Source organism: Pteropus medius, unplaced genomic scaffold, assembly GCF_902729225.1.
Source record: "Pteropus medius unplaced genomic scaffold, Ma_sr-lr_union100, whole genome shotgun sequence".
Taxonomy (NCBI): domain Eukaryota; kingdom Metazoa; phylum Chordata; class Mammalia; order Chiroptera; family Pteropodidae; genus Pteropus; species Pteropus medius.
The window spans coordinates 3332096-3355598 of NW_024346150.1; the positions used below are offsets into that span (position 1 = coordinate 3332096).

Here is a 23503-nt window from a genome sequence, read left to right on the forward strand (position 1 = left end):
CCTCCTTAACACCTGCTTAATCTCCTTTAAACATGACGATAAGAAAACAAAACAAGAACCTCACAGCTCTCTATTTTCTTAGCTAGTTGTAATAATTTTACATTCCTTACTAGTTACTGTAAACAGCAGCAAAAATCCCTGCTCTTGAAAAAAAGTAGGGGTGTACTTATTACACTATATTACAGTACGTTTACGGGCAGTCAAAACAGAAGGGTGTGTATTAGTATTTAATCTATCTGAAACATTACTTTGCCTCAGATAAAACATTGTCTTTGCTTTCAGTGGCCAATTTAGCATTGCCATTTTCGTGACCTTATGTAGACACAATACAAAAATGCAAAAATAAATCAGCATGCTATTTTGTTCGCTCCTGCACTAGGCATGTAATTTACTGAGGTTTGACCACAAGGTGCAATTTCGTTGGGCTCTGAGAGCCCAACTAGGGAAACTGCCTATCTAACAGTTTATGGATTCTCCTTGAGGTCAGGAAAGGGCTAGCGTTACTGTGGTCCCCAGGGACTAATGCTAGCCGGTACCATGTGGGGAGAGTTAAGAACCGCTTGTCCAATGCCATTAAAAGCCTCCCGAGAGGGTGGGAGATTGACGGTAGCGGGGGTGAACGCCCGCTTAGCTCCGAGAAAAGGCAGGGGCTGTAATTGGTAGCTTACGGGTGATTTGAGGAACGTGGGGCACCTCCTGGAACCCGGTTCGGTTCGTTTGGGTAGCGGCTGCGGGGAATAAGGGCCCAGGGCGCGCACAGCGCCCACTTGGAATATCTGGGCGAGCCTCCCTGCCTCGCCCTCCAGGGCCGGCGCCCGCGCTCTCTCCTTGCCCACGCGCGCGCCCCGCGCTCTCCCTGGTGCGCGCCCACCCCGCACGCGCGCACGCGCGCACGCGTGCTCCCTCCACCCCTGCCCCGCCTCCTGCCCCGCGCGCGCGAGCAGGCTGGACTAGGCGTGCGGTGGGCGGGGCGCCGCGCTGACGTTGCTCGGGATGCGGGAAGGTTCCTCCGCCGCCGCCGCCGCCGCCGCCACCTCTGCCTCGCCTGCCACCGGGGTTTGTATGAAAACACCCGGCGGCGGGCGGCGAGAGATCCGCCGTACGCCCAGAGAGCAGCCGCTGGCCCTGCGGGCGCCGAGCCGGGTGATGCGGCTCTGCGCAGTCCTTGCCTGCGCCCTCTCCTGAGCCGGTGAGCGCCCCGCCGCCGTCCGCACGTCCGGGCTGGCCGACCCTCGGCCGCGGCTTTCCCGCGGCTTTCCCGCCCACCCGGTGCCCCTCTGGTTTCCCGGGGCTGCGGCGTCCCGGGGGCAGGACAGGGTGGGAAAGAGCAACCCCAGGCCCGCCGCGGTCTGCGCCTTGGGACCCTCCGTTCCTCACCTGACAGGTTGTGTAACGCGTGTCTTTGCGGGGTGGACTGGATCTTGAGGGAAACCTCTTGATGGGCTGGGGCTTTTGCTGGTGTCTGGAAAACGCTCCATCCCGTTCCTACCTACGAACACTCTGCATCCCCACTCCCCGCCATCGCCACGGAGGATCCTCGGCGCGGTCTCCTAGCAGAGGCGGCCCCGGTGCCCTGCCCTTTCTCTCGGGCCCCGAGCGCGCGTCGCCGCGGTGCAGCGCGGAGCAGAGCCAAGGGGGGGGCGGCGGGCCAGGGGCGCGCGCGCGCCTCGCTTCTCCACCCATCCCAGTACCCACCCCAGCACCCACCCCAGCACCCACCCCCTAGGTGTGCCGAACTTCTACGTGGGGTGGGTGTGGTGTAACATCAGCAATGGCTAGGTTTGCTTTCTCTCAGTGAGTGCTTTGGCCTGAAGTGTATTCTCTGTTTACAACTTGTCGCCTTGTGGGTTTGATTTGAACTTGAATCAGATCGTCCTAGATGACAGTGCAGTGTTTCTCTACAGTCTTCCTTCCTGAGTTGCGGGTTCTTAACTGTAAGCGTCCAACTCAAGCAGTTCTGCAACCCTTACTCAAAGGCTTGCTTGTCTCCCTCCAACCCCGCCCCATCCCCGCCCTGCCTTGTGTCGTTTAAACCTATTAGTACCAGTGTAGTTTGTTTCCTTTCCTGGGCATTACTCGTATAGAATGGGGTTTTAATACATCTTAGTATAATTGATGTAAATGTAGAGAACTTCAAGCCCATTTCTTGTTTTTATATAGCTTGCTCAAGTGCCTTAAGGTCTAGCACTGCTGTTGACCTAATACGTTTTAGCACTTACCGAAAATTTTCTTTGGCATTATTAATTCTGTGTGAGTGTTTTTTTTTCGTTTGGGATTCAAAATTGTAGCAGTGTTTGTAATGCATGGCAATTTGTAGTTATAAAGGACTTTAACAGTCTTTTGATCACTCATTTTCACTTATGTTTTACCTGTGTTGTAATCTTAATGTAAATCAAGTTATCACTTTCTCAAATCTCTGAATTCCTCTTCTAAATTGTCTTTTTTCCTGAGAAGGCCAGAAAGTTATTTTTGTAATTGTATTGTGGAATGTTTTCAGTTCAGTAGACCAAAAAAGTAGTCGTTTATTTAAGGCACTTTAAATGGTACATATTTTAAAACGTGTGCCAAACTTCAAACCGAACTCTGGAATGTCTGTAAGCATGTCCTGTGTAATTACTGAGATAGTTATTGGTTTCTTAACCACTCCTTATTTCTCATCCTTAAGCAGAGTTGTAATGTGACTTATTCAGTTTCATATTCCATTTTTCTTGAGTTAAGTTCTATAGTGAAGTTTTAAGTTCATTTTTAATGACCTCAGAACTCTGCCTTGAATTGCTTCCACACACATTTAGAACTGCGGTCTCACTCAGAACTCTGAAATGAATGGAGTAGACTTAGAGTTACCCTTGTAGTTAGCCAACACTACAGAACATTTAAATATATTAATGTAATTTAAGGGAAGCAATTTTTATAAAGCTTTTCCAATTGACTCGAGGCGTTATTTTCCTTAGAACAGTCTAGCTAGGATATAATGGTTTTATCTCCAATAGCAGAGGGAAAAGAGGTCCAAGAGTTGTGAAATTATCTAATTTGTATTCTACAATTATTTATTTGACATATTTTTTATGTTAAAAAAATATCTCCACAGTGTTCACCTTCCAACATTTACTCTTCTTGCTTGAAACCCCTCAGTATCTAGAAGTTGAACAGTGCATCACTAGTAAAGGATGAACCTGTCAGAATGCTCTCTGCAAGTTGGGAACTTCCCTTAGGCAGTGGGTCTTGGTGTAAACAGAAATTGTTTAGAGCTGGCACTGAATTTAAACTTTATAATTTATTGTTGGTTACATTATCTGTATCCTGTAATGTAGTGGCTAAGGGGTTGGGCCTCAGAGCCAGACTGGCTAGGTTTGGATCCTGGCTTTGCTTGTTTGCAAAGAATCAAGATATTTATCTTATTTGTACTTCAATTTTCTCAACTCCAAAAATGGGATAATGGTGGTTATACCTTTCAGATGATATTGAATGTTAAATGAGCTAATACTCATAAAGTACTTAGCCTGGCACATAGTTAAGTGCTCAGTAAATATTACTGCTACTGCTTTTCTTCAGTTTTTCAAGGGATTTAGTAAGCTGAAGAAGGACTTTGGTTTGATGGAACATTATTAGTGCAGATCAATTCCTCTAAGACCCATTTGCTCCTTTGAGACTCAGTGAGAGCTTACTCTCACTGTCCTGCTTTGGAAACATATAATCTAGTTTTAAATAGAACAGCTGGACTCTGAGCGAGGTGTCCTGAGATGCTGCTGGAGAGAAGCTGAAGTATCCCTGTATGTCCCTTCTGACAGAACCTTGGATTGTCTCCCTCATGGTGGTAGTGGCTGCTATTTTAATCACCTGTTTTTGAGTATATGATTGCATTTCTTTGACTGTCATGTGATGCTATAAAAAATATTATCTATCAAACTATTGATGGTATATATGTGTTTAGTTGATCAAGATATTGCATATTTCCAGGATATACAAAACTACTTTCATCTGAGCATTCTTTTTTTTTTTGTTTTCCTCATTATTGATATTACATAGAATGAGGTTAGTTTTGATTTGACATTGTCTTCCTTTTCAGCTTTCATGTAATTTTCCTAGGAAAGTTTTTTTTTTAATTTAATGGTTTTATGTATTTCTTGCTCTTGGTTTGTAGGAACCTAATATTAATACTCTGTTCTTTAAGTTAGATGTTTTGAAACTTTTAGTCTCAGGACCCTTTTATACTCTTAAAAAGTTATTGAGGACCCCAAAGAGCTTTTGAGTCTTTTCTTTTTCCTTAGTTAATCTGCTAAAGGATTGTCAATTTTGTTAATGTTTTCAGAGAACCAACTTTTGGTTTCATTGCTTTACTCTATTATTTTTCTATCCTCTATTTCATTTATCTCTGCCATAACTTTTATTTTCTTCTGCTAGCTGTGTTTAGTTTTCTTTTTTCGAGTCCCTTAAGTTGTAAAGTTAGTCGTTGACTTGAGATCTTTCTTTTAATGTAAGTGTTTATAGCTGTAAATTTCCCTAGTCTCACTTTCTCTGCATCCTATAAATTTTGTTATGTTATGTTTTTGTTTTCATTTGTCTCTTAAGTATTTCTAATGTCACTTGTGATTTCTACTTTGTCTCATTGGTTGCTTAAGAGTGTGTTATTTAATTTCCACAAGTATGTAAAATTTCCAGTTTTCCTTCTGTTATCGATTTCTAACTTTATCTTGTGGTTGGAGAAGGTACTTTGTATGATATCTTTTTAAGTCTATTGAAACTTAAAGTTGTAGCCTGACATATGGTGTATCCTGGACAATGTCCCATGTGCTCTTGAGAAGAATATGTATTCTGTTGTTAGGTAGAGTGTTTTATGTATATATGTCTGTTATCTCTAGTTGGTTTATTGTGTTGTTTGAATCCTCAATTTCTTCTTTCTGCTTGTTCTATCTATTATTCAGAATGGGGTATTGAAGCCTCCAACTATTATTGTAGAATTGTCTATTTCTCCTTTTAATTCTGTCAATTTTTGCATCATATATTTTGATGGTCTGTTATTAGGTGTGTGAATATTTATACTTGTTAAATCTCCTTGCTCTCTTGAACTTTTTATTAATACATAGTGTCTGTCTTTGTTCCTTGTAACATTTTTTTGATCTAAAGTCTATTTTGTCTTTAGTATAATCACCCCTGCTTTCATTAGGTTACTGTTTGCATGGAATATCTTTTTCCATCCTTTCACTTTCAATCTTTTTGTGCCTTTGTATCTAAAGTGAGTCTTTTAGATAGCATATAGTTGGGTCATGTTTTTTTTTCTTTTTTTCTTGATCCATTCATTATGCTAATCTCTGACATCAGATTGGAGAGTTTAATCTATCTACATTTAAAGTAATTACTGATAAGGAGGGACTTCTGTTGTTTTGCTGTTTGTTTTTTTATATGTCTTGTAGCTTTCCAGTCCTTCATATCTTGAATATTTTGATTCTTATTGTGATATTAATGAGAGCTGACTTTGGCAATGGTACTTTCCTTAAAACAAACAAACAAAACTTAAACCATTTTAAGGAGTCAGTCATAGGTTAGAGGCAGGGGAAAGGTGTACTTAAAGGTAAGAATATTAATCTCATCTATCACCTATATAGCATTTAAGTCTAAAAATAGTCATTTGGAATCTTGGCATTTAAGTCTAAAAATAGTCATTCGGAATCTGAGTTGAGGGAGAGTTATTTTAAATAAACTAATTAAATTGAAGTGTAGTGGGATTCTGCTCCCCCAACAATATGATCTATTATTTTTAGTATAATTATAGCATCACATAGCAGAACAAATTAGACCTTTTGTAAGAGCTAGAACATCTTTTGTGAAGTAGTGTGCGAGCCATCCAAACTTGTGTTTTTAATGAAGATGCATGATGAATATATAGGTTTACTCTTACCCACATTTTTTAATAAAATTAGTGACAGTAATATATATGAAATAAATTTACCTGTTTTCTGATTGTGCTAAAACATTCATAAATTAATCAGTGAATATCATTGAGTAAGGTAACTAGATGAAAATATCTACCTTAACATAGTTATTTAGAGTAGATTAATTAACACAGACCGTGTTTAGTGTATATATTTCTCTCTTAATTTAAATGGTTATAATCTCTATCTACTTATTGCTGGGAATGTTACTCTTTTATTTACATAAATGTTATTTTTTACTCCCTTCAGAGTTTCTCACTTTTTTCTTTAATGATGTTGCCAAGGATATGAGCATTATCTTTGGAATTTTTATTTTTAAAAATTTTTCATCACATTGACATAGCTGGTGTGAGGGGATAGTAGCTCCCTTATGTTCTTGAAAAGTGATTTCTTCCTTTCAGATGGTGAAACAATTAGAGAAAGCCAACAAAAGATGATACATTTTCAGTGTAGTTGTTTTCCCATCTCCCAAGGGTTCAACATCCGCAACCAGAGCAATATCTAGTATGTGTGTGTGTATGTATGTATGCATGCATGTATGTATCCATCCTCTCTTTAATTCCCCCCTCCCCTACTTCCACCCCTGACCTATGGATGTTGCTGTTTTTCCCCTTAAGAACCCATCTCTGAAGGCGGGGCACCCCCCTATCCCCCGCCCGCCACGCGCTGGGCACCCGGGGCCAGGCGCACCCGGGGTGCGAACCTAGGGCCTTCTGCATGCAGAGCAGACGTGCTAACTGCTACACTATGGAGCCACTCACAATATCTAGTATTTAATAGCAAAGGTTATCATTCTTGATTAGAGCAATGTTTCTCAAATGTTTTTAAACAGTGGAAGCTTTTTGTCTAATGTTATCTTGTAGGGTAGTGCTCCCCAACGTTTTTGGCACCAGGGACCTGTGCTCCTATGAGAATCTAATGCTTGATGATCTGAAGTGGAGCTGAGGTGGTGATGCTAGGGCTGGGGAGCAGCTGCAAATACAGATGAAGCTTCACTCTCTCTAGCTTGCCTGCCTGTGCACCTCCTGCTGTGCGACCCAATTCCTAACAGGCCATTGACTGGTGCTGGTCCAGGTTTGGGGACCCAGTTGTAGGGAGACCCATTTGTAAACAGATGAGAGTAATATAACGAAGTTGTTCTGGTCGAATGGGAACTGGACCAAGTTGCTTAAGCACGGCAAGTCAAAAGAGAATTATATTTCCTTAGATTGTATGTAAAAGATCTAGATGGGACTTAGGAGTGTGAACAGTGTGATTCTTTGAATTTTTTTTCCCTTTTATTAGCAGTTTGACTTGAAATAAATTTAAAACCATGTGTATTTGAAGAATTTATATATTTAGAATATACAACTTTAGCTTTGGGCTGTGTGTCAGAATTTCTTCTATAGCTTGTTTTGTGGAATGAGAATTAGGACAGTTTACAACGTGTATGACCTTCTGATGCTTTGTGTGTATGCGCACTTTTTGACTTGACTAATGGGCTTGATTTCAGATTTAAGCTAGTGAGAACTGAGGGTTTCAGTTTTTAGATTCCCTGGGTTTTGGAACTAATTCTAGATGAGGAAAATCTTAAAAATTCAGATGATCTGAAATTTTATACGTTTCTTGAGCTAGAGTATACAAAATTGCTCGCTTTTCCTTGTGTGTGGGCTAGCTTGAGGAAGTTCATTTTGTTGTATGATTTTCTGCTAAGGGAAAGTCCCACATTTAATTTTAGTACAAGCCATCTTTAAATATAGAAAAGTCAACTCTTATAGAACTGCCCCCACCCCCGCCCCAACTTAAGGGAATGCATGTTGTGGATTTTTAGGTGACAGCATAGATTTTTAGTAAAGCTTTTTTCCTTTGTTTTTAACCTTTGTTGGATAAATAACTCAGAATATATCTCCTAAAGACCTAGGTGGGTCAGAAATTTTGCTTCTGTGTAAAATGTCGTAGTATTCTACCATGGGAAGTAAGCATTGAGGTACAGAAGACATAGTCCCTAACCCTAATTTAGAAATGGTTGAATTATGAAAGTTCCTGCAGAGACTAAGCTTGTTTTCTTTTAAAACAGCTTTGTTGAGATATAATTCACATACCATACAATTCCCTCATTTAAAATATGCAGTTCAGTGGCACTTAGTATATTCACAGAGTTGTGCAACCATCACCACAATTTTAGAACATTTTTACTTCAAAAAGAAACTCAATACGCCTTTAACTTTTCTTCCGACCCCTATCCCCTTGCCCTTCCCCGCCTTGTCCTAGGTAACCATTGGTTTTTGTCTCTGTAGATTTACCTGTTCTGAATAATTTCACTGAAATGGAATCTCATAACGATGTAATCTTTCATGACTGGCTTTTTCCACTTAATATTTTCAAGGTTCTTCCAGGTAGCAAACATCAGTACTTTGTTTCTTTTATATCGCTGAATAATACTCCATTGTATAGATATATCACATTTTATTTATCCATTTATCTGTTGATGGGCATTTGGGTTGTTTCTACTTTTGGGTTACTATGAATAATGCTATGAACATTTGTCTACAAGTTTTTGTGTGGATATAGGTTTTTATTTCTTTCGGTATATACCTAGAGATGGATTATTTGAGTCATATGGGCACTTTATGTTTAGCCTTTCGAGGCACTGCTAGGCTGTTGCCAAAACAGCTGTACCATTTTACATTCCCATCAACAATGTATGAGGGTTCCAGTTTCTTCACATCCTTGCTATCACTTATTATCTGTATTTTTCATTAAAGCCACTTTAGTAGGTATGCAGTTGTCTCACTGCAGATTAAAATTTTAAATAGTAGTTAGGCATAACAGGAACGATAATTGTCTGAGATGGAATTAATATTACAATTAAAGTATTTAATAGACCGACCTGGGAATATAATCCTCAGTAGCTTTTCTTAACCTTGGCTGTTCATAATTAGTATAATTTCTTAATTGGAAAAATGATGTCACAAATTTATCTAATCTTTGAGGATATTGTACACCCCCCCCCACTTCTTCACTGAAAAAGAAAACAGTGAAGATTCAGTTGTAGAGAATGGAATCTACTTTAGATACCTTAAGAACAGATAGTTTATTTACTGTAGGGTACTAAATAGCTTAGAGAATTGTGGGGATATAGCATTCCTGTCCAATTAAGAGATAGAAACCACACAGTAATTTAATAGGGAAAGATTTATGTAAAGAATTATTGACAATAACGGGATTGGAGCAATAAGGGATTTATCAGTGAGAAATAAAGGTAACTCTAAGGAATATAGGAATAGCTGACATAAAGAGTACTTACTATTCCCAGGGATGAAATAGAATGGATTCTCCTCCCCCTTAGGTCTAGACCTTGTTGGAAAAGGGCAAGGTCAAGGCAAGTAGCTGTGGGTGGCACCAGTAGAATTTGCTGGATATCTACCCTCTCGGGTGCCAGGGAAAGCTGTTCATGGGGAGATGTTTCACCAGAGGCACTCTACTACGAAACTGCCTACCCTCCTATTGGAATAGCTGTACATGCTGCAGAAAGCTGTTGGAGAAGCCATCCTTGTTGCAGAAGTGGGTCCTAAAGAAGCCTTATCTGCTGCAGCCAAGTGAGCACACTGGAACCAGAAGCAAAACCCTTTTCCCCTGCAATGTTTTTCTAGTGCTCTCTTAACAAAGCCTAATATCATGCCAGCTGGCAAAGAAATGAGTCTTTTAAGGGCATAAATCCACTTTCACAGAATAGGCAAAAGATGAATTTGGAGATGAGGGGCATAAATCAATGTCTGGTGCAGGTATTAAGGGATTTATACACTCTGTTCGGAGATCTAAAGAAAAAGACTCAAGGTTGAGCTTCGAGGAACAACTCCCAAAACCTCTGCACAGAACTGAAAAACCAAGGGAGGTATTGTTTCTTTTATATTAAGAAGCCTCTGTGTAATTGCAAATTTGCTCCTAGATCTTCATCGCTAGAATCATACTGCTGTTTTAAAGTCTGGAAACTGTGGGCAGGAGGTTATGGTGATCATGAATCTCCTGCTATACTTACAGAAGTAGAACCACAGTGGACCAGGACCTGTTCTGGTCTTTCCCAGCCCTGCCTACAAGAGATTGGACTGGTCTTTTTCAATCTTTATAGCCTGGAGGATCCACGAAATAATTTTTAGGTCTCAAAGGACTCCTCCATAAAAATTATGACATTTACTATGGTATTAGTTTGAACAGAAAGTTTAGATATGATTGTTTCGTCACCTCTAATTTAATTGATTGGCAAAAGAGGGATTTTCTGTCCTAAATAGTATGAGATGGGTACTGCCTGACACTGGTCAGATGAGATTGACCATGAGTTTGTAAGTTATATATACTCACAACCTGGGAGAGGAAGATTTTGATTGCATGCACTTGGGAACAGAATGAACCAGTCACAGGGTCTGTGGGAGACAGGCTTTGTAGTAACGACAGGATGAAGTAATGTCCCACTCCCACCCCTTCACTATTGGAGGGTGTGATTAGTTTTTTTGAATAATTCTGAGCTGGCAGGGGACTGAAACTAGTTAGGTTTAGGACTGAATGGAGTACAACTGGTTTGGCTGATAGTGGAACTAGGTGGGTGGGGAACCTTTCCCACTGGTTGGGGGCACATATGGCAAGAGCAGGAGAACTCTCAGTAGCCTTTGGGGTCTTGTGAGGCTCTAAGCTGTCAGGGCAGTACTTGAAATTTTAGGTGTTCCAGTCATGATTGCTAATGCTGTTTTGATAGAGAATGATATTTTTTCTCTGTGTATCTAATTATTTTGGCCATCTAATTAGTCTACTCTTTTGTGTAGATCTCCCTCACCACAAAGGTTATAAATTCCGATTTAGTTATGCAGATAGTTATGTAGTGAGTTAGTTATACAGATAGAAAAAAAATACGTTTTCTTTTTCTGAAATTTCTCATATTATTATTATTGTTATTATTATTAATATTATTATCTTTTTTAAAAACTTTATCCAAGTAGGCCTAGCAGTCTTACCACAAATGTTTAATATATAAGGTATCAATAAAGTATGGCTTATGTATATGGTATGTGCAAGTATAGTTTTATTTTTCTTCATTAAAAACAAACAAAAAAGACTTTAACCAATCTTATTTAAAAACAGACAGATATTGAACTTAGTTTACCATTCGGGAAACTAATCTCTTTTTTATGATTTTTAAGGACTCATATGGTAAAGGTAATAAATTTCTGTTAAATAACTGGCTTCAATTTTTTGAAAGATAGGCTTGATAGACTTAGTTTAAATAAATGTTGTAAGCTAACTTTTTGGTAATTTTTTATTGTAAAATATATCTAGCATGAAATTTGCCATTTAAAACATTTTTAAGGTTATAAGTCAGTGGCATTCATATAAGTGGAAGTAAAGCATACAGTATTTATTGTTTTGTTTCTGGCTTATTTCACTTAGCACAATGTTTTCAAGCTTCATTCATGTTATACAGTATATCTGAACATCCCTTTTTATGGCAGAATAATATTCCGTTGTAGTTATATACCACATTTTATTTGTCTATTCATCTGTAAGTGGACACTTGGGTTGTTTCTACCATTTCGCTATTGTGAAGAATGCCCCTGTGAACATTGACATACAATTATATGTTTAAGTCTCTGTTTTCAGTTATTTGAGATATATGCCTAGGTGTAGAATTGCTAGGTCATATAGGAATTCTATATTTAGCTTTTTGAAGAACTGCCAGATTGTTTTCCACAGTGGTTGCACCGTTTTACATTCCCACCAGCAGTGTATGAGGGTTTCAATTTATCAACATTTTCAACACCACTTGTTAACTATTTTTTTGGATTATAGCCATTATATTAAGTATGAAGTAATATTGTGATTTTGATTTGCATTTCCCTAATGACTAGTGATGTCAAGCATCTTTTCATGTGGTTATTGGCCATCTACATCTTATTTGGAGAAATGTCTATTCACATTCTTTGCCCATTTTTAAATTGGGTTGTCTTTTAGGAGTTTTGTTTATATTCTGGATATTAAACCCCTATCAGATACATGATTTGCAGATATTTTCTCTCATTCCATAGGTTTTCTTTTCCCTTTCTTGATAACATCCTTTGATGCACAAAAGTTTTAGATTTTTAAGTCTAGTTTGTCTGTTTTTGGTATGCGTTGCATTGCACTTTTGTTGTCATAACTAAGAATCCATTGCCAAATCCAAGGTCATGAAGATTTACCCTCATGTTTTCTTCTAAGAGTTTTAGTGCTTATTTTTAGGTTATTGATTCATTTTGAGTTGATTTTTATATATGGTGTGAGTAGGAGTCCAACTTCATTCCTTTACATGTAGAAATCCAGTTGTCTCAGCAATAGAAGAGACTACTCTTTTGCTATTGAATGGACTTGGCACCCTTGTCACAATCAATTGGCCATAGATATATGCATTTATTTCTAAACTTTCAAATCTATTCCATTCATTTCTTTATGTGTTTGCCAGTACCACTGTAAGTTGACCAGTACCACTGTAAGCTGATTTTTATTACGGTTATTTACAACATGAAAATTATTGAAAAGCTTCTAAAAACCATAAGCCAAAATAACCTTAATAAAAATATAGCCTAAGACATCATTTATATCAGAAGTTGAAAAAAAGACTTATTTTATCGACTGACACATTGAGGCTCAAATATAGGCCCAGAAGTTTCAGATTACTGTATATATGTGTTAATTACTTGATCTTTTATGAAAAGGCTTTATTCAATAAACTTGTTATTTTTTAAAACTAAAAATAATGACATTTATCTCTTTTGTACGAAGCTTATCTGCTTTTTTTTTGATGAACTTGAAATAACCATTTATAGATTTTATTTTCAGCTGACATGAGATGATTTCCTCCTTGCTCTTGATGCTTGTTAAACAACAAATAAATTTCTTACAGTAGTGAACACATAACGCAATATATATATGATGTATTATTGAATTGTACACTTGAAACCTGTATAATTTTATTAACCAATGTCAAATTTAACTAAAAAAGTCTTAACCTCATCCCTTCCAAATTCTCTACATAAAAAACTTGCAGCTAAATGTTTATTACTTTCCTGTGATTTACAGGACACTATTTCATAGAAATCCAGAACTTCTTTAGGGACAGATCAGTAAATCTCATCTTGTGTGTATAATACGACCACAGCACATAAAATTTTTCCTCCTCAAAGTCAAGTTCTCACCCTGAGCAGAAGATTCAGAGAAAGAGTCCCTCATTTGTTTTTACAGTTGTTTGAAAAGAATGGGAAAATACTGTTTAATTTTGCTCCTTTATGTCAGCAGACTTGAGATTTGCAGATATCCCTGTTCATTTTAAAGCCCAACCAGGAATAGGAAAATCATTTTATGATTTTCTTATGTCACTTGATTCACCCCTCCCCCCCAATTTTGCCATTCGAAGTTAAAATATTTCCTCTAAGGTCTTGCAAAGAGTTGTTCAGTTTTTTTCTTTGATAAGTGTTTGCTAAATTGGCTAGTTTCAATAGATATTCATTCTTTTAGCACTAAGCAGACTCTGACCCACTGTGTGATGGTACTCCTGCAGTTCAACTTTCAGCTCCGACACCTTTTGAGAGCTGTTCATCTGCTAAGCCACTGGATTTCTGCACGTAGCAGGAGTTTTATGAGCTTTGTCCACAATTTCACCTAGTTCTTCAAACATTTTTGAATGAATAGATTTTTGTTTAATCAAGTTAATCATTTTTTATAGCTTCAAATAGAACTTTTTTTCATTTTATCTCCCAGAGCTTTTGACACTAGTACCTCTCTGTGAAGAAAACATTGTGAAGTCAGGTATTTTTTTTTTTTTTAATTTTTATTTTTTAACAAGAGTGGCAAATCTCATGGAGCCAGCTATTGAGGATACTTTGTCAGTACAGATGCCAGCATAGTTCCTCCAAGACAGACCTTTTGTTCCAGATAGGACACAACATTAAATATCCTGTCCTTTGCTAGCTTTGGCCAGCACTCTGTACCAAAAAAAGTTTTCTCGATTTCACTATTTTCAAATCTTACCATACTTATAAGTACATATTATATATAGAATATAATCTTATAAGTATTACAATTGATGAACTTTGTGGATTAATCAATCTGGATATAAAAAAACTTGTTTTTCTGTTTATTACGTAGGTATTTAACATCACGTTACTTGTCAATATGTTGACTTACTATACTGTAGAACTTAAAAAATTTCTCTTACTGCATTTCATATAAGCATTTTACTCAGCCTAATTTTACATTATGGCCTTATTAAATTCTCCCCAATTGGGTGGCTTTCCCTTTTATGGTCAGAATTGTCCACTGGTCCTCCTTATACCTTGCCATCAAAAATTTCCACATTGAATTATTTACAAGCATATTCGTAAAATACAAATGTTAATATGCAAGATGTAAGGGCATAGCAAATAACTAAATGAGAAAATTACAGAGTGGTGACAAATCAACCTAAGGTATCTTTTTTCTTTTTCTTTTTTCCAAAGTTTTAAAAGTCAGGATGTTGTGTTGAGAATAGACTGTACAGGGCCAAAGAAGGGAGACTAGTTTGGATGGTGACTTTACCATGGAAGTAGATGTTAAAGTGATCAGATTCTGGATATATTTTGAAAGTAGAATTATCAAGACTTCCTGATAGATTGAATGTGGGATATAAGACAGGAGTCAAGGAGGAAGTTAAGATTTTGGAGTGAGCACTCGGAGAGAGAGAATTGTCGTTACCATTGGGAAAAGCTGAGGTTAGAGCACATTTGAAAGGGAAGGGAGGGTCAGGAGATGAGTTTTGGGTTATGTTGAGTTTGTGATATTATTAGAATCCAGGTGGACATGTTGAGTAGTTATTGGATGATTTAACAAATTGAAGGTTGGTGGCAACCCTATATGGAGCAAGTACATCAGTGCCATTTTTCCAGCAGCATGCTCAGTTCATGTCTCTGTGTCACATTTTGGTAATTCTTGCAATGTTTCAAATTTTTAAATGTTGATATTTGTTATGGTTATCTGTGATTAGTGATCTTTGATGTTACTATTGTAACTGTTTTGGGGTGTCATGATGAGTGAACTTAATAAATATATGTGTTCTCACTGCTCCACCAAAAAAAAAAAAGAGATTGGATGAGATCACCAAGTAGGAGTACAAGAAAGAACTGAGCCCTGGGGCATTCTAGAAACAGAAGCTTAGAAGTGGCAGTGGGGTAGGCTGAAAACAGTATAGCTAAATGAAGAAAGTATTTCCAAGAAGAGGGAGTGATTGATCAGCTGTACCAAGTGCTGCCGATAGGACTAGTAAGGTGAAGATTGAGAACTGACAATTGAATTTACTAACTCAGGAGTCTTTGGTTCCTGACAGGAACAGTGTTGATGGAGTGGAGGGGAAAACCTGTTTGGAATGTGTTTAAGGGAGAATGGGAAGGGAGAATGTGTCTAAACTTGTTGAGAATATGTCTAAACTCTGTGCTTTCAGGAGGAGAGAAATGAGACTATAGCTGGATTGGGGAATTGGGAGCAAAAAAGTCTCTTTTCCCCCAAAGATACAGAAATAACAACATGATTTTATGACAGTGAAAATGACCCAATAAATAGGAATGAGTAGATTATACCTAAATTTCATTGTCAGTTATACTGATTATATACTCTCTAGCATATACTCTCAACCTTGCTTCTTTCTTGTTTTGTCACTTGATTGGCAAAGCCACAAATTTGGTGAAATGCAGCACTTCTGCTTCTAGGCACCTGCTCTCTCTATTACACCATACTGTAATGAACATAAACTTTCACAGCAAAACAAAGGTTTTTTTTTTTTTTTTTTTTTTTTTTTTACTCAGCGGCACTCTGGTCTCAGGCTTCAGCAGTAAAAAACAACTGCAAAGGACACATTGACATAGCCCTGGGATAATGGGAATGAGAATTAACCTTTTTCTTGAGGAACTCTTAAATCTTAGAAACAGAAATTTTTTAGTTTGTCAGTTTCTTTAGTAAAGATTATTTACCAGATGATCTATGACTGGCTGTTGAACGTTTTCCACAGTGGTGAGGCAGGGGGATATTGAGGAAGCCAGAAGTTATTTGCAATTACAGAGTTTTAGTCAGCTGTTTAACAGCTTCTTCCTTTGTTCTTGTCATTTCCAATTCCCCTGGTTCTGAGTTTCCTGAGTTCTGGACAGAGTGCTTTTCTACATCTTAGGTTTCCTTTTTGTTAATGAGGACTTCAACATAATTTTATTACTCTACTGTCTACTTTAGTTTTAGAAGGGAGAGGACTAGTGGTTAAACTATTCTTTTATTGTTAACTGAAAGTTTGAATCATTTCTTAACTGTTAAAGTAGAATTGGCTATGATGTAATTACTCAGCATTAACCTCTGCAGCTCAGAATGTACAGTGAACTTTTTATGATATGTGCTGCTGATGTAGTTTAGAGGAAGTTGTACCACTCCACAAGTAGAAGTAACTTCTGTTTGTGGCAACAACAGCACTTTTGAAAACATACAGGATTGTTTTCCTCCTTTGGTTATATAGTGACTCTTAATTTAAAAATTGAAGAAGTTACTTTGACTTTGTAGTCATTAAAAAAAGTCAATCAGAAGAAAAATAGCAATTTTTAAGTTTCTTATCGACTGCAAAAATAAAATATGTAATTTTTTACATAATTTTAAATACATGTTTCCTTTTTTATAATTAAGTTAATAATAAAAATGAAAAAAAAATGTCTTTTGTTGAAGTAAAAGTTCTTTGTTATTGAAGAGCATCCAGAATACCCATATCTTCTAAATTTATTACATTAAACAATTTGATGTCTGTTCTTTTGAATGTTTGTTTTCCTTTAAATATAGTACTGAATATTATATGAGTATATGATTAATTTGTTGCATTGGCAGTAAGTTTTCTGCTTTTTAGTGATGCCACAAAATTCTGCTTCAGTAAGCATTGTTATATAAAATTAAAAGCTATCCAGAGTTTTTTGGGGTGAACAGTTACAAAATAATTCTGAAAAATTTAAAAATTTTGCAAATCAAAATTTAAGGTTTTAAAATGTATAGTATGTACTTTGTAAAGATGAAACCTATACAGATTGAAGGAAAATATTCCTTATGTACATTAACTGGGATGATACTGTAGAAGCTTTTTACTGTCTAAACAATTTGTTTTTAATAAAAAAGAAGTAATCGTACATATTTACCAGTGTTTGACTACTGTGTGAATGGTGGACAATAAGTATACTTATCACAGTATGCTATGTATGATTGCTTTGAGTATTTTAAAGCAGAATATTAGAAAAGGAAGGATCATTTGAACTGTCTCAAAAGAAATCTTAGCACTAGATTATAAATTGTGTTATTAGGTTTTTGCATTTCTGTAGCTCCAGGACTTTGATGATATTTTTTACTGGTTGATTTTAGGTAATAGTCAAATATTGCACATTGAAGTGACTTGCCAGAAGCACATAAAACTCAAACTTTTTTTTTTTTTTTGGTTTTCAGTGTTATCTTGTGTTGCCCATAATAAAAACTTTCAGTTCTATGCCTTTTATGACATCTAATGTATAGAAAACAGAATTGTGTGTTTAATATCGTTAACTTTTTTTTTCTTAGATTATCTGCAATGGTGAAATGAAGTAACTCAAGATGAGCAAGTTAAAAGTGGTATCAGAGAAAAGGTACTGTAATTCTAAATTTAGATATGTATAAATTACAGAAATAATACATGAAGCAGTTATTCGAAACTCATTACTTAAAAAATATTTAAAATAATAGTATGTTTTACAGTTTACCCTTGAACAACATGGGTTTGAACTCGTGGGTCTACTTTTATATGGATTTTTTTCAATAAATTCCTGTACTGTTTTCAGTCCACAGTTGTGTTTTTGTGGATGCTGAAGGCTGACTGTATGCATTGGTATACATCATCTTATACAAATCATCCACAGATTTTGGCGTCCACAGGGGGTCCTGGAGCCAATCCCCTGTGGACACCAAGGGCAACTAAGTTTTTGGGGATCAAAAGTTATACCCGAATTTTCAGTTGCATGGGGGCGGGAGTTGGTGCTCCTAACCCCCCCATTGCCCAGGGGTCAACTGTATTTATATTATTTTATCACTGTTTAACTTTTCAGTTAAAGCTGGGGTTAGCAAACTATGCCTTATGGGCCAAGTCTGGCCCACCTCTTATTCTTGTGTGGCTTGTGAGCTAAGAATGGTTTTTACATTTCTAAATAGTTGGGAAAAAAGAAATACAATAATATTATACGACACATGAATATTATGTGAAATTCAAATTTCATTGTACATAAATAAACTTTATTGGAATAGAGCTGTGCTCATTCATTTATTATCTGGCCACTTTTGAGAAGTCACAAAAGTATCTTCCAGGGATATAAGGAGGGGAAAAAGCACAGATGGTCCCTGACTTAACCATGGTTTGACCTACAATTTTTCAATTTTACAATGATGGAAAGCAATACATTTTCTGTAGAAACTGTACTTTGAATTTTGATCTTTCTTGTACTCCTGGCTGGTGATACATGGTACAATACTGTCTCGTGATGCTGGGCAGCAGCAGTGAGATGATTTTTGCCTAACTGTAGGCTAATGTAAGTGTTTTGAGCACATTTAAGGTAGGCTAGGCTAAGCTATGATGTTTGGTAGGTTAGGTGTATTAAATGCACGAGTTTTATAAAAGAATGATAATGGAATTTCTGTTTTTCATGTCCTTTGATTTATGATGGTGAAAAATAAAATTATGTGTTCAGCATTTTGAGAGAAACAGTAAAAATGTGATTAAAGCAAAAGTAATAAAAATAAATAAAGATAAAAGTTATAAATGAGAAGTAAACATTTCTGAAAGATAATGTGCATTTTAGAAGTAAAACTATATTGCTTGAAATTAAATCTTAATTTCTATGAGTCCTGTTTAAGTCTAAAACTAGTATATTTTTATGGATTTTTTTGCTGTCAGATGTTTTTACTCTTTGAGGACATCTTTACTTTCTGCATATGATTTACATTTTAAGGTGAAAGAGGTAATAAAATTTATTTATAATATGAAGATAGGTTCTATAAGTCTTGCATTGCTTAGGAAATTATTTATTGCAAAGGTAATATCTGTATACCATTGGAACTTTTGTAATATCTAAAAAAAATTATATTTTTAGGAAAATAGCTCAAAGACTGAGTGTAAACTCAAAGACTCAAAAGCTGTAAGAGACCACTACAGTGAAACAAATATTTGAGTGATAATGTCTTTAAAATATACATTTGACAGTTAACTTATTAGCATGTATTTCACATTGATCATATTTTTAATTCCACGATTTTTCTTAGTATAAAATATTAGCAGTTATAAATAGGACCTTTGAAGGTTGGTTTTAGCCTTATTTTGATTCCTCCAAAACAAATACAATAAGGCAGGGAAGATACATTTCCGTATTTAAAAATTTTCTGCTTCTCAACGTGTCTCAAATTGTTCACTGAATAGCTATATAGCTTTTTCTTTTTTTTTGCCCTTACCCTCAGATTTTCTAAAGTCTAAAAATTATTCAGAAGGTAGAGCTGCCCTCTGGTGTTCACTCTGTGATTTTCTCAAGATTATTGTCAACAGCCTTAAATTCCTAGAGCTGACTCAAGGGTGGCTTAGAATATTTTGTTCAGTTTTTATTCTGTAGATGAAAAAAGTATAAATAGGGAAATTGACTTGCCTGTCTTCTGAATTTCCATTTATTTGCCTTCCTTCAAAAAATTCATCTATCCATATGTCATTTGATAGAGCACGATTCTCAGAAGGAATCACTTAGAAGAAAGTCTTATTTTTGATAGTGCTATACTTTAAAAATTTTAAGAGTTACTGACAAAACAAACTCTTAATTTGGAATGGAGTAGAAAATGTGTTATACAAAAATGTGTGATTTGTATGTTTTTGAATTTTTCAATATAGATGCTTTATTAGCTACTAAAAAATACTATAACGTGATCTTCAAGAGGAAAATAATTGGATAAAATTAAAAACAACTCAATTATTAAATTTCAGAATTTTGATTCCTATAATGCAAATTTCTGTTAAATCTGGATTATGGAACTGTTTTTAATGATGTGTTTCCTCTAGTATGCAAACTAAAAACTAGGGCTCTTTGGAGAAACGGTCAATTCCAGATCAGGAGTACAAAATGTGCAAGATAAGCCTAGGAATAGGTTTAGCTCAGAATTATTTTGTGCTCTTAAATTAATGAAGACTCCAAGAAGTTTTTGTCAGTGTGGGTTATTTTATCTCTTGATATCTAACATATTATAAATTAAAAGTGAGAAATTAAAAAATGTTTAGAAATAATACATGCATAAAGTAATATTTTGTATTAAAATAACTATAGTTTCAGAAAATAGTGATGAGTGGCATTATTATGTTACATTTTTACAAATGTCTTTAATGTTTTACTTAATGGAAGACAATCTCTTTTCTGTTTCTGAGTTCAATCTGTCATGATATATGTATCAGTGTGTATATTATATACATGTATTTTGTGTGTGTGGTGTTCTTATTATAGGATATGAAGACAATCTGGGTGCACATAGATATGTAATTGGAAAAAGAGGGAGTACTTGAAAAAAGGCCTTTTCAGATAATTGTGAATAATTGTCCTTTGATTTATGATAGAGGAAAATAAAGTTGTGTGTTCAGTATTTGGAGAGAAATAGTAAAAAGGTGATTAAAACAAGAGTAATAGTTATAAATGAAGAATAAACCTATCTGAATGATAATAATGTACTTTGGAAATAAAGCCATATCATGTGAAATTTAAATTGAAATGAATATTCTTTGATATTATACTAAAACTTGGTAAGTGGTTGTTTTTGACAGGTTAGTTCCAGTATGGGATCTGAAACCACGTTAGTCAACTTTTTATTCTGTTACATTACAATCCATTGGATTCATGTGCACTTTGAATGGTTCTTTAACTCATATATGATTTGTAACACCAAAAGTTGGTCGTTGGGGAAATACTGATTCCATGAGTTATGCAGGTTTTGTAAATATTGACACATTTTATTACACAGCATTAACAGTTACATTTATTAATATCACTATTGATTTTTATCAGGAAATTCTTTAGTTAGGAGGGAGTTGTCAAGGTCATGATGGTAGATCCACGTTTAAAATTCTGTTTTTTGCTCGAAAGCTCAAATTTTATCATTGGCAACAAATTGATCAGATGTTTTCTTGAAATGATAGATTCACTTTGTTTTTTGTTTTTTATTATTTCCGAAAAATGAATGTCAAAATACTCCAGTCTGAATGATCATTATTCGTCAGTCGTTTTTTAAAGTAAAAATGATGTTCTGTGAAAAAAGTGGCTAGTTCAGCTTACAGTTTAAACAGTTACACAGTATTTTCCCCCAAGGTAAACATAATATTTCAGTGTGCAATTGAAATGTTTATGTACACGAGAATATTAAAGAGATGTATACTGGGTGAAACTAGCATTTTTGTTTTTTAACTGAGTATGGTGGTGAAGAACACGTTAACTACTGTATAGTTTGGTGTGACAGCCTTGATTTGTGCTATGGTGCTGGCATTTTACCCATCATTGCTTTTCGATCATCAGTGCAAATGTCAATACAGTGTCAAATAATGTCTTAGTATTTAATGAAAATAGTTTTCGACCTTGCAGATTTTCAGAAAGGGTCCTCGGTACTCTCAAAGTTCTGTAAAGTACATTGAGGACTGCTGGTCGATAATAGTCTTGTTATATACCAGAAAGCCGGGAAGCTCTCTATCAAAGACTAGGATCGTATCAAAAACACTCAGGTACCAGCTTCAAGAGGCTCCCATTCATCAAAGATGGGACCATTTGAGCATTAATAACTGCAGTGGATAAAATGTATCAAATGTGTTTAAATCTTTGAGTTCATATTGATACACGAAACCAAAATACTTCATTGGTTACCTGGGGAAGACTTTAGGAAATAAACTCATTCTGAAAATTGGTAAATATAGGTAAATTAAAAATCTAAAAAAAAAAAAATCTAGCATTTATTTAGCTCTTATTTGATGAATTGTACCTTTGGATAATCAAAGAAGAGATTTTTCTCTGTATAGAGTTATCTTAGTTAATAGATGAAGAAGGAATGGAATGATAAGAGTATCACTGTTTTTCAACCCTTAATGGAATAATGGATCTAGGTAGTGGTGACCAGTGACTGCTTATGTTACAAAAAGATAATCAGACACTTTTTGCTTTTTTTATATATGATTACAGTATCACATGTCACCAAAGCAAGGCTTTAAATTCAACTACCAGTTTACAGAGAATATAGAGGATAGACAAGCATATTAATGATACCGTGGATGTGTAATTGGCAAAATCCAGAATGCAGGACCACCAAGCTTCTAACAAATAAATTGCGAGGAAAAAAGAAACAGTGAAGACAGATGCAATATGTAGACCTCATTTGGTTTCTGATTAGTACAAATTAACTGTTAAAGAAAATGAGGGAGAATATGAATTTGGGAAATTTGAACTATGACTAGATTTTGATATTAAAGGATTATTATTGGTTTTGGTATAGTAGTTCTAGTGTGTGTGTGTGTGTGTGTGTGTGTGTGTGTGTGTGTGTGTGTGTGTGTGTGTGTGTGTTCCGTTTTAGAAAATAGAAAATGCCAAAGAATTTACAGAGGAAATTATCTCTCTGAGATATGCTTCAAAAGTGAGATGTGTGTGCCTGTGAGTAGGCATATGTGAAATAAAATTATCTGTGAATTGATAATTCTTGAAGCTGGGTGATGGGTACATGATAGTTCATTATTCTGTTTTTTTTTTTGTTGTTGTTGTTTTTCACCTTTGGAATTTTCCATAATGTTGACATTTTTGCTCATTTAGATTTACGATAACAGTTTTAAGAGATTTCTTTCCCCTGGAACTTTGGAAGAAAATGAAAATATATGAAAACAAGCATATAATTTGTCTCTATAGAATTTTTTATTTAAAAAAATATAAAATAATTTTGAAAACCAAAAAGGATAGAGAATAATATAATGAATACCTGTATACAAATCACTCAAGAAATAAAAAAGTTACAAATATGATGTGTACTATTTTCTAATAACATTTTCCCCCTTATCTCTAGAGGTAATTACTATTCTGAATTTGGTGTTCCTCATTTCCATATATGTCTCTATATAAAATAAATTTTCTTAGGTATTATATCTAATACCTAAGAATATATGTATTCAATGTGTATGTTTTAAAACTGTTAATGATATACTGTATATATTCTTAGTTTTTGGGGGGGTTTTTCATTTGGAGATTTATACATATCGATATATTTTCATTTCTGTATTATGTTGGCTATTGAGAAATACTGCATTATTTTATTTTAAATGGTATATTAGGTACATTTTTCAAATAGTATGCTCAATGTTTTTTCAACCTCCAAATATCTTTTCAGGTGAGTGCCTCTAAATTTAAACCATTTGGCACATTTGTTAATCAGAAAATTATATAATGTTTTATTGTAACATTATATATAAAGTAAAAATATGTATACTGTTTTCAATATGTTTTCAGATTTTTCAGTTC

The 23503-nt window shown here is 35.6% G+C and overlaps 1 protein-coding gene and 1 long non-coding RNA gene across 5 annotated transcripts in view; one reads left to right on the forward strand and one right to left on the reverse strand.

Annotated features, from left to right (window-relative positions):
- Positions 1-1690, reverse strand: part of LOC120612942 (uncharacterized) — a 5260-nt gene extending 3570 nt beyond the window's left edge. Inside the window, exon 1 of the long non-coding RNA XR_005655572.1 lies at positions 1378-1690. This is a non-coding gene — a long non-coding RNA (uncharacterized LOC120612942). The remainder of the gene's footprint in view (positions 1-1377) is intronic.
- Positions 978-23503, forward strand: part of AGTPBP1 (ATP/GTP binding carboxypeptidase 1) — a 130483-nt gene continuing 107957 nt past the window's right edge. For 2 of the 4 annotated variants that reach the window (XM_039875634.1, XM_039875636.1), the window contains exons 1-2: positions 979-1189; positions 17529-17593. In XM_039875634.1, coding sequence (XP_039731568.1) covers positions 17562-17593 — 32 coding nt within the window. In that variant the 5' untranslated portion in view covers positions 979-1189; positions 17529-17561. Of the gene's footprint in view, positions 1190-1364; positions 1385-17528; positions 17594-23503 lie in introns of those variants that run through there. The other 2 variants (XM_039875637.1, XM_039875635.1) reach the window with 2 other exon arrangements.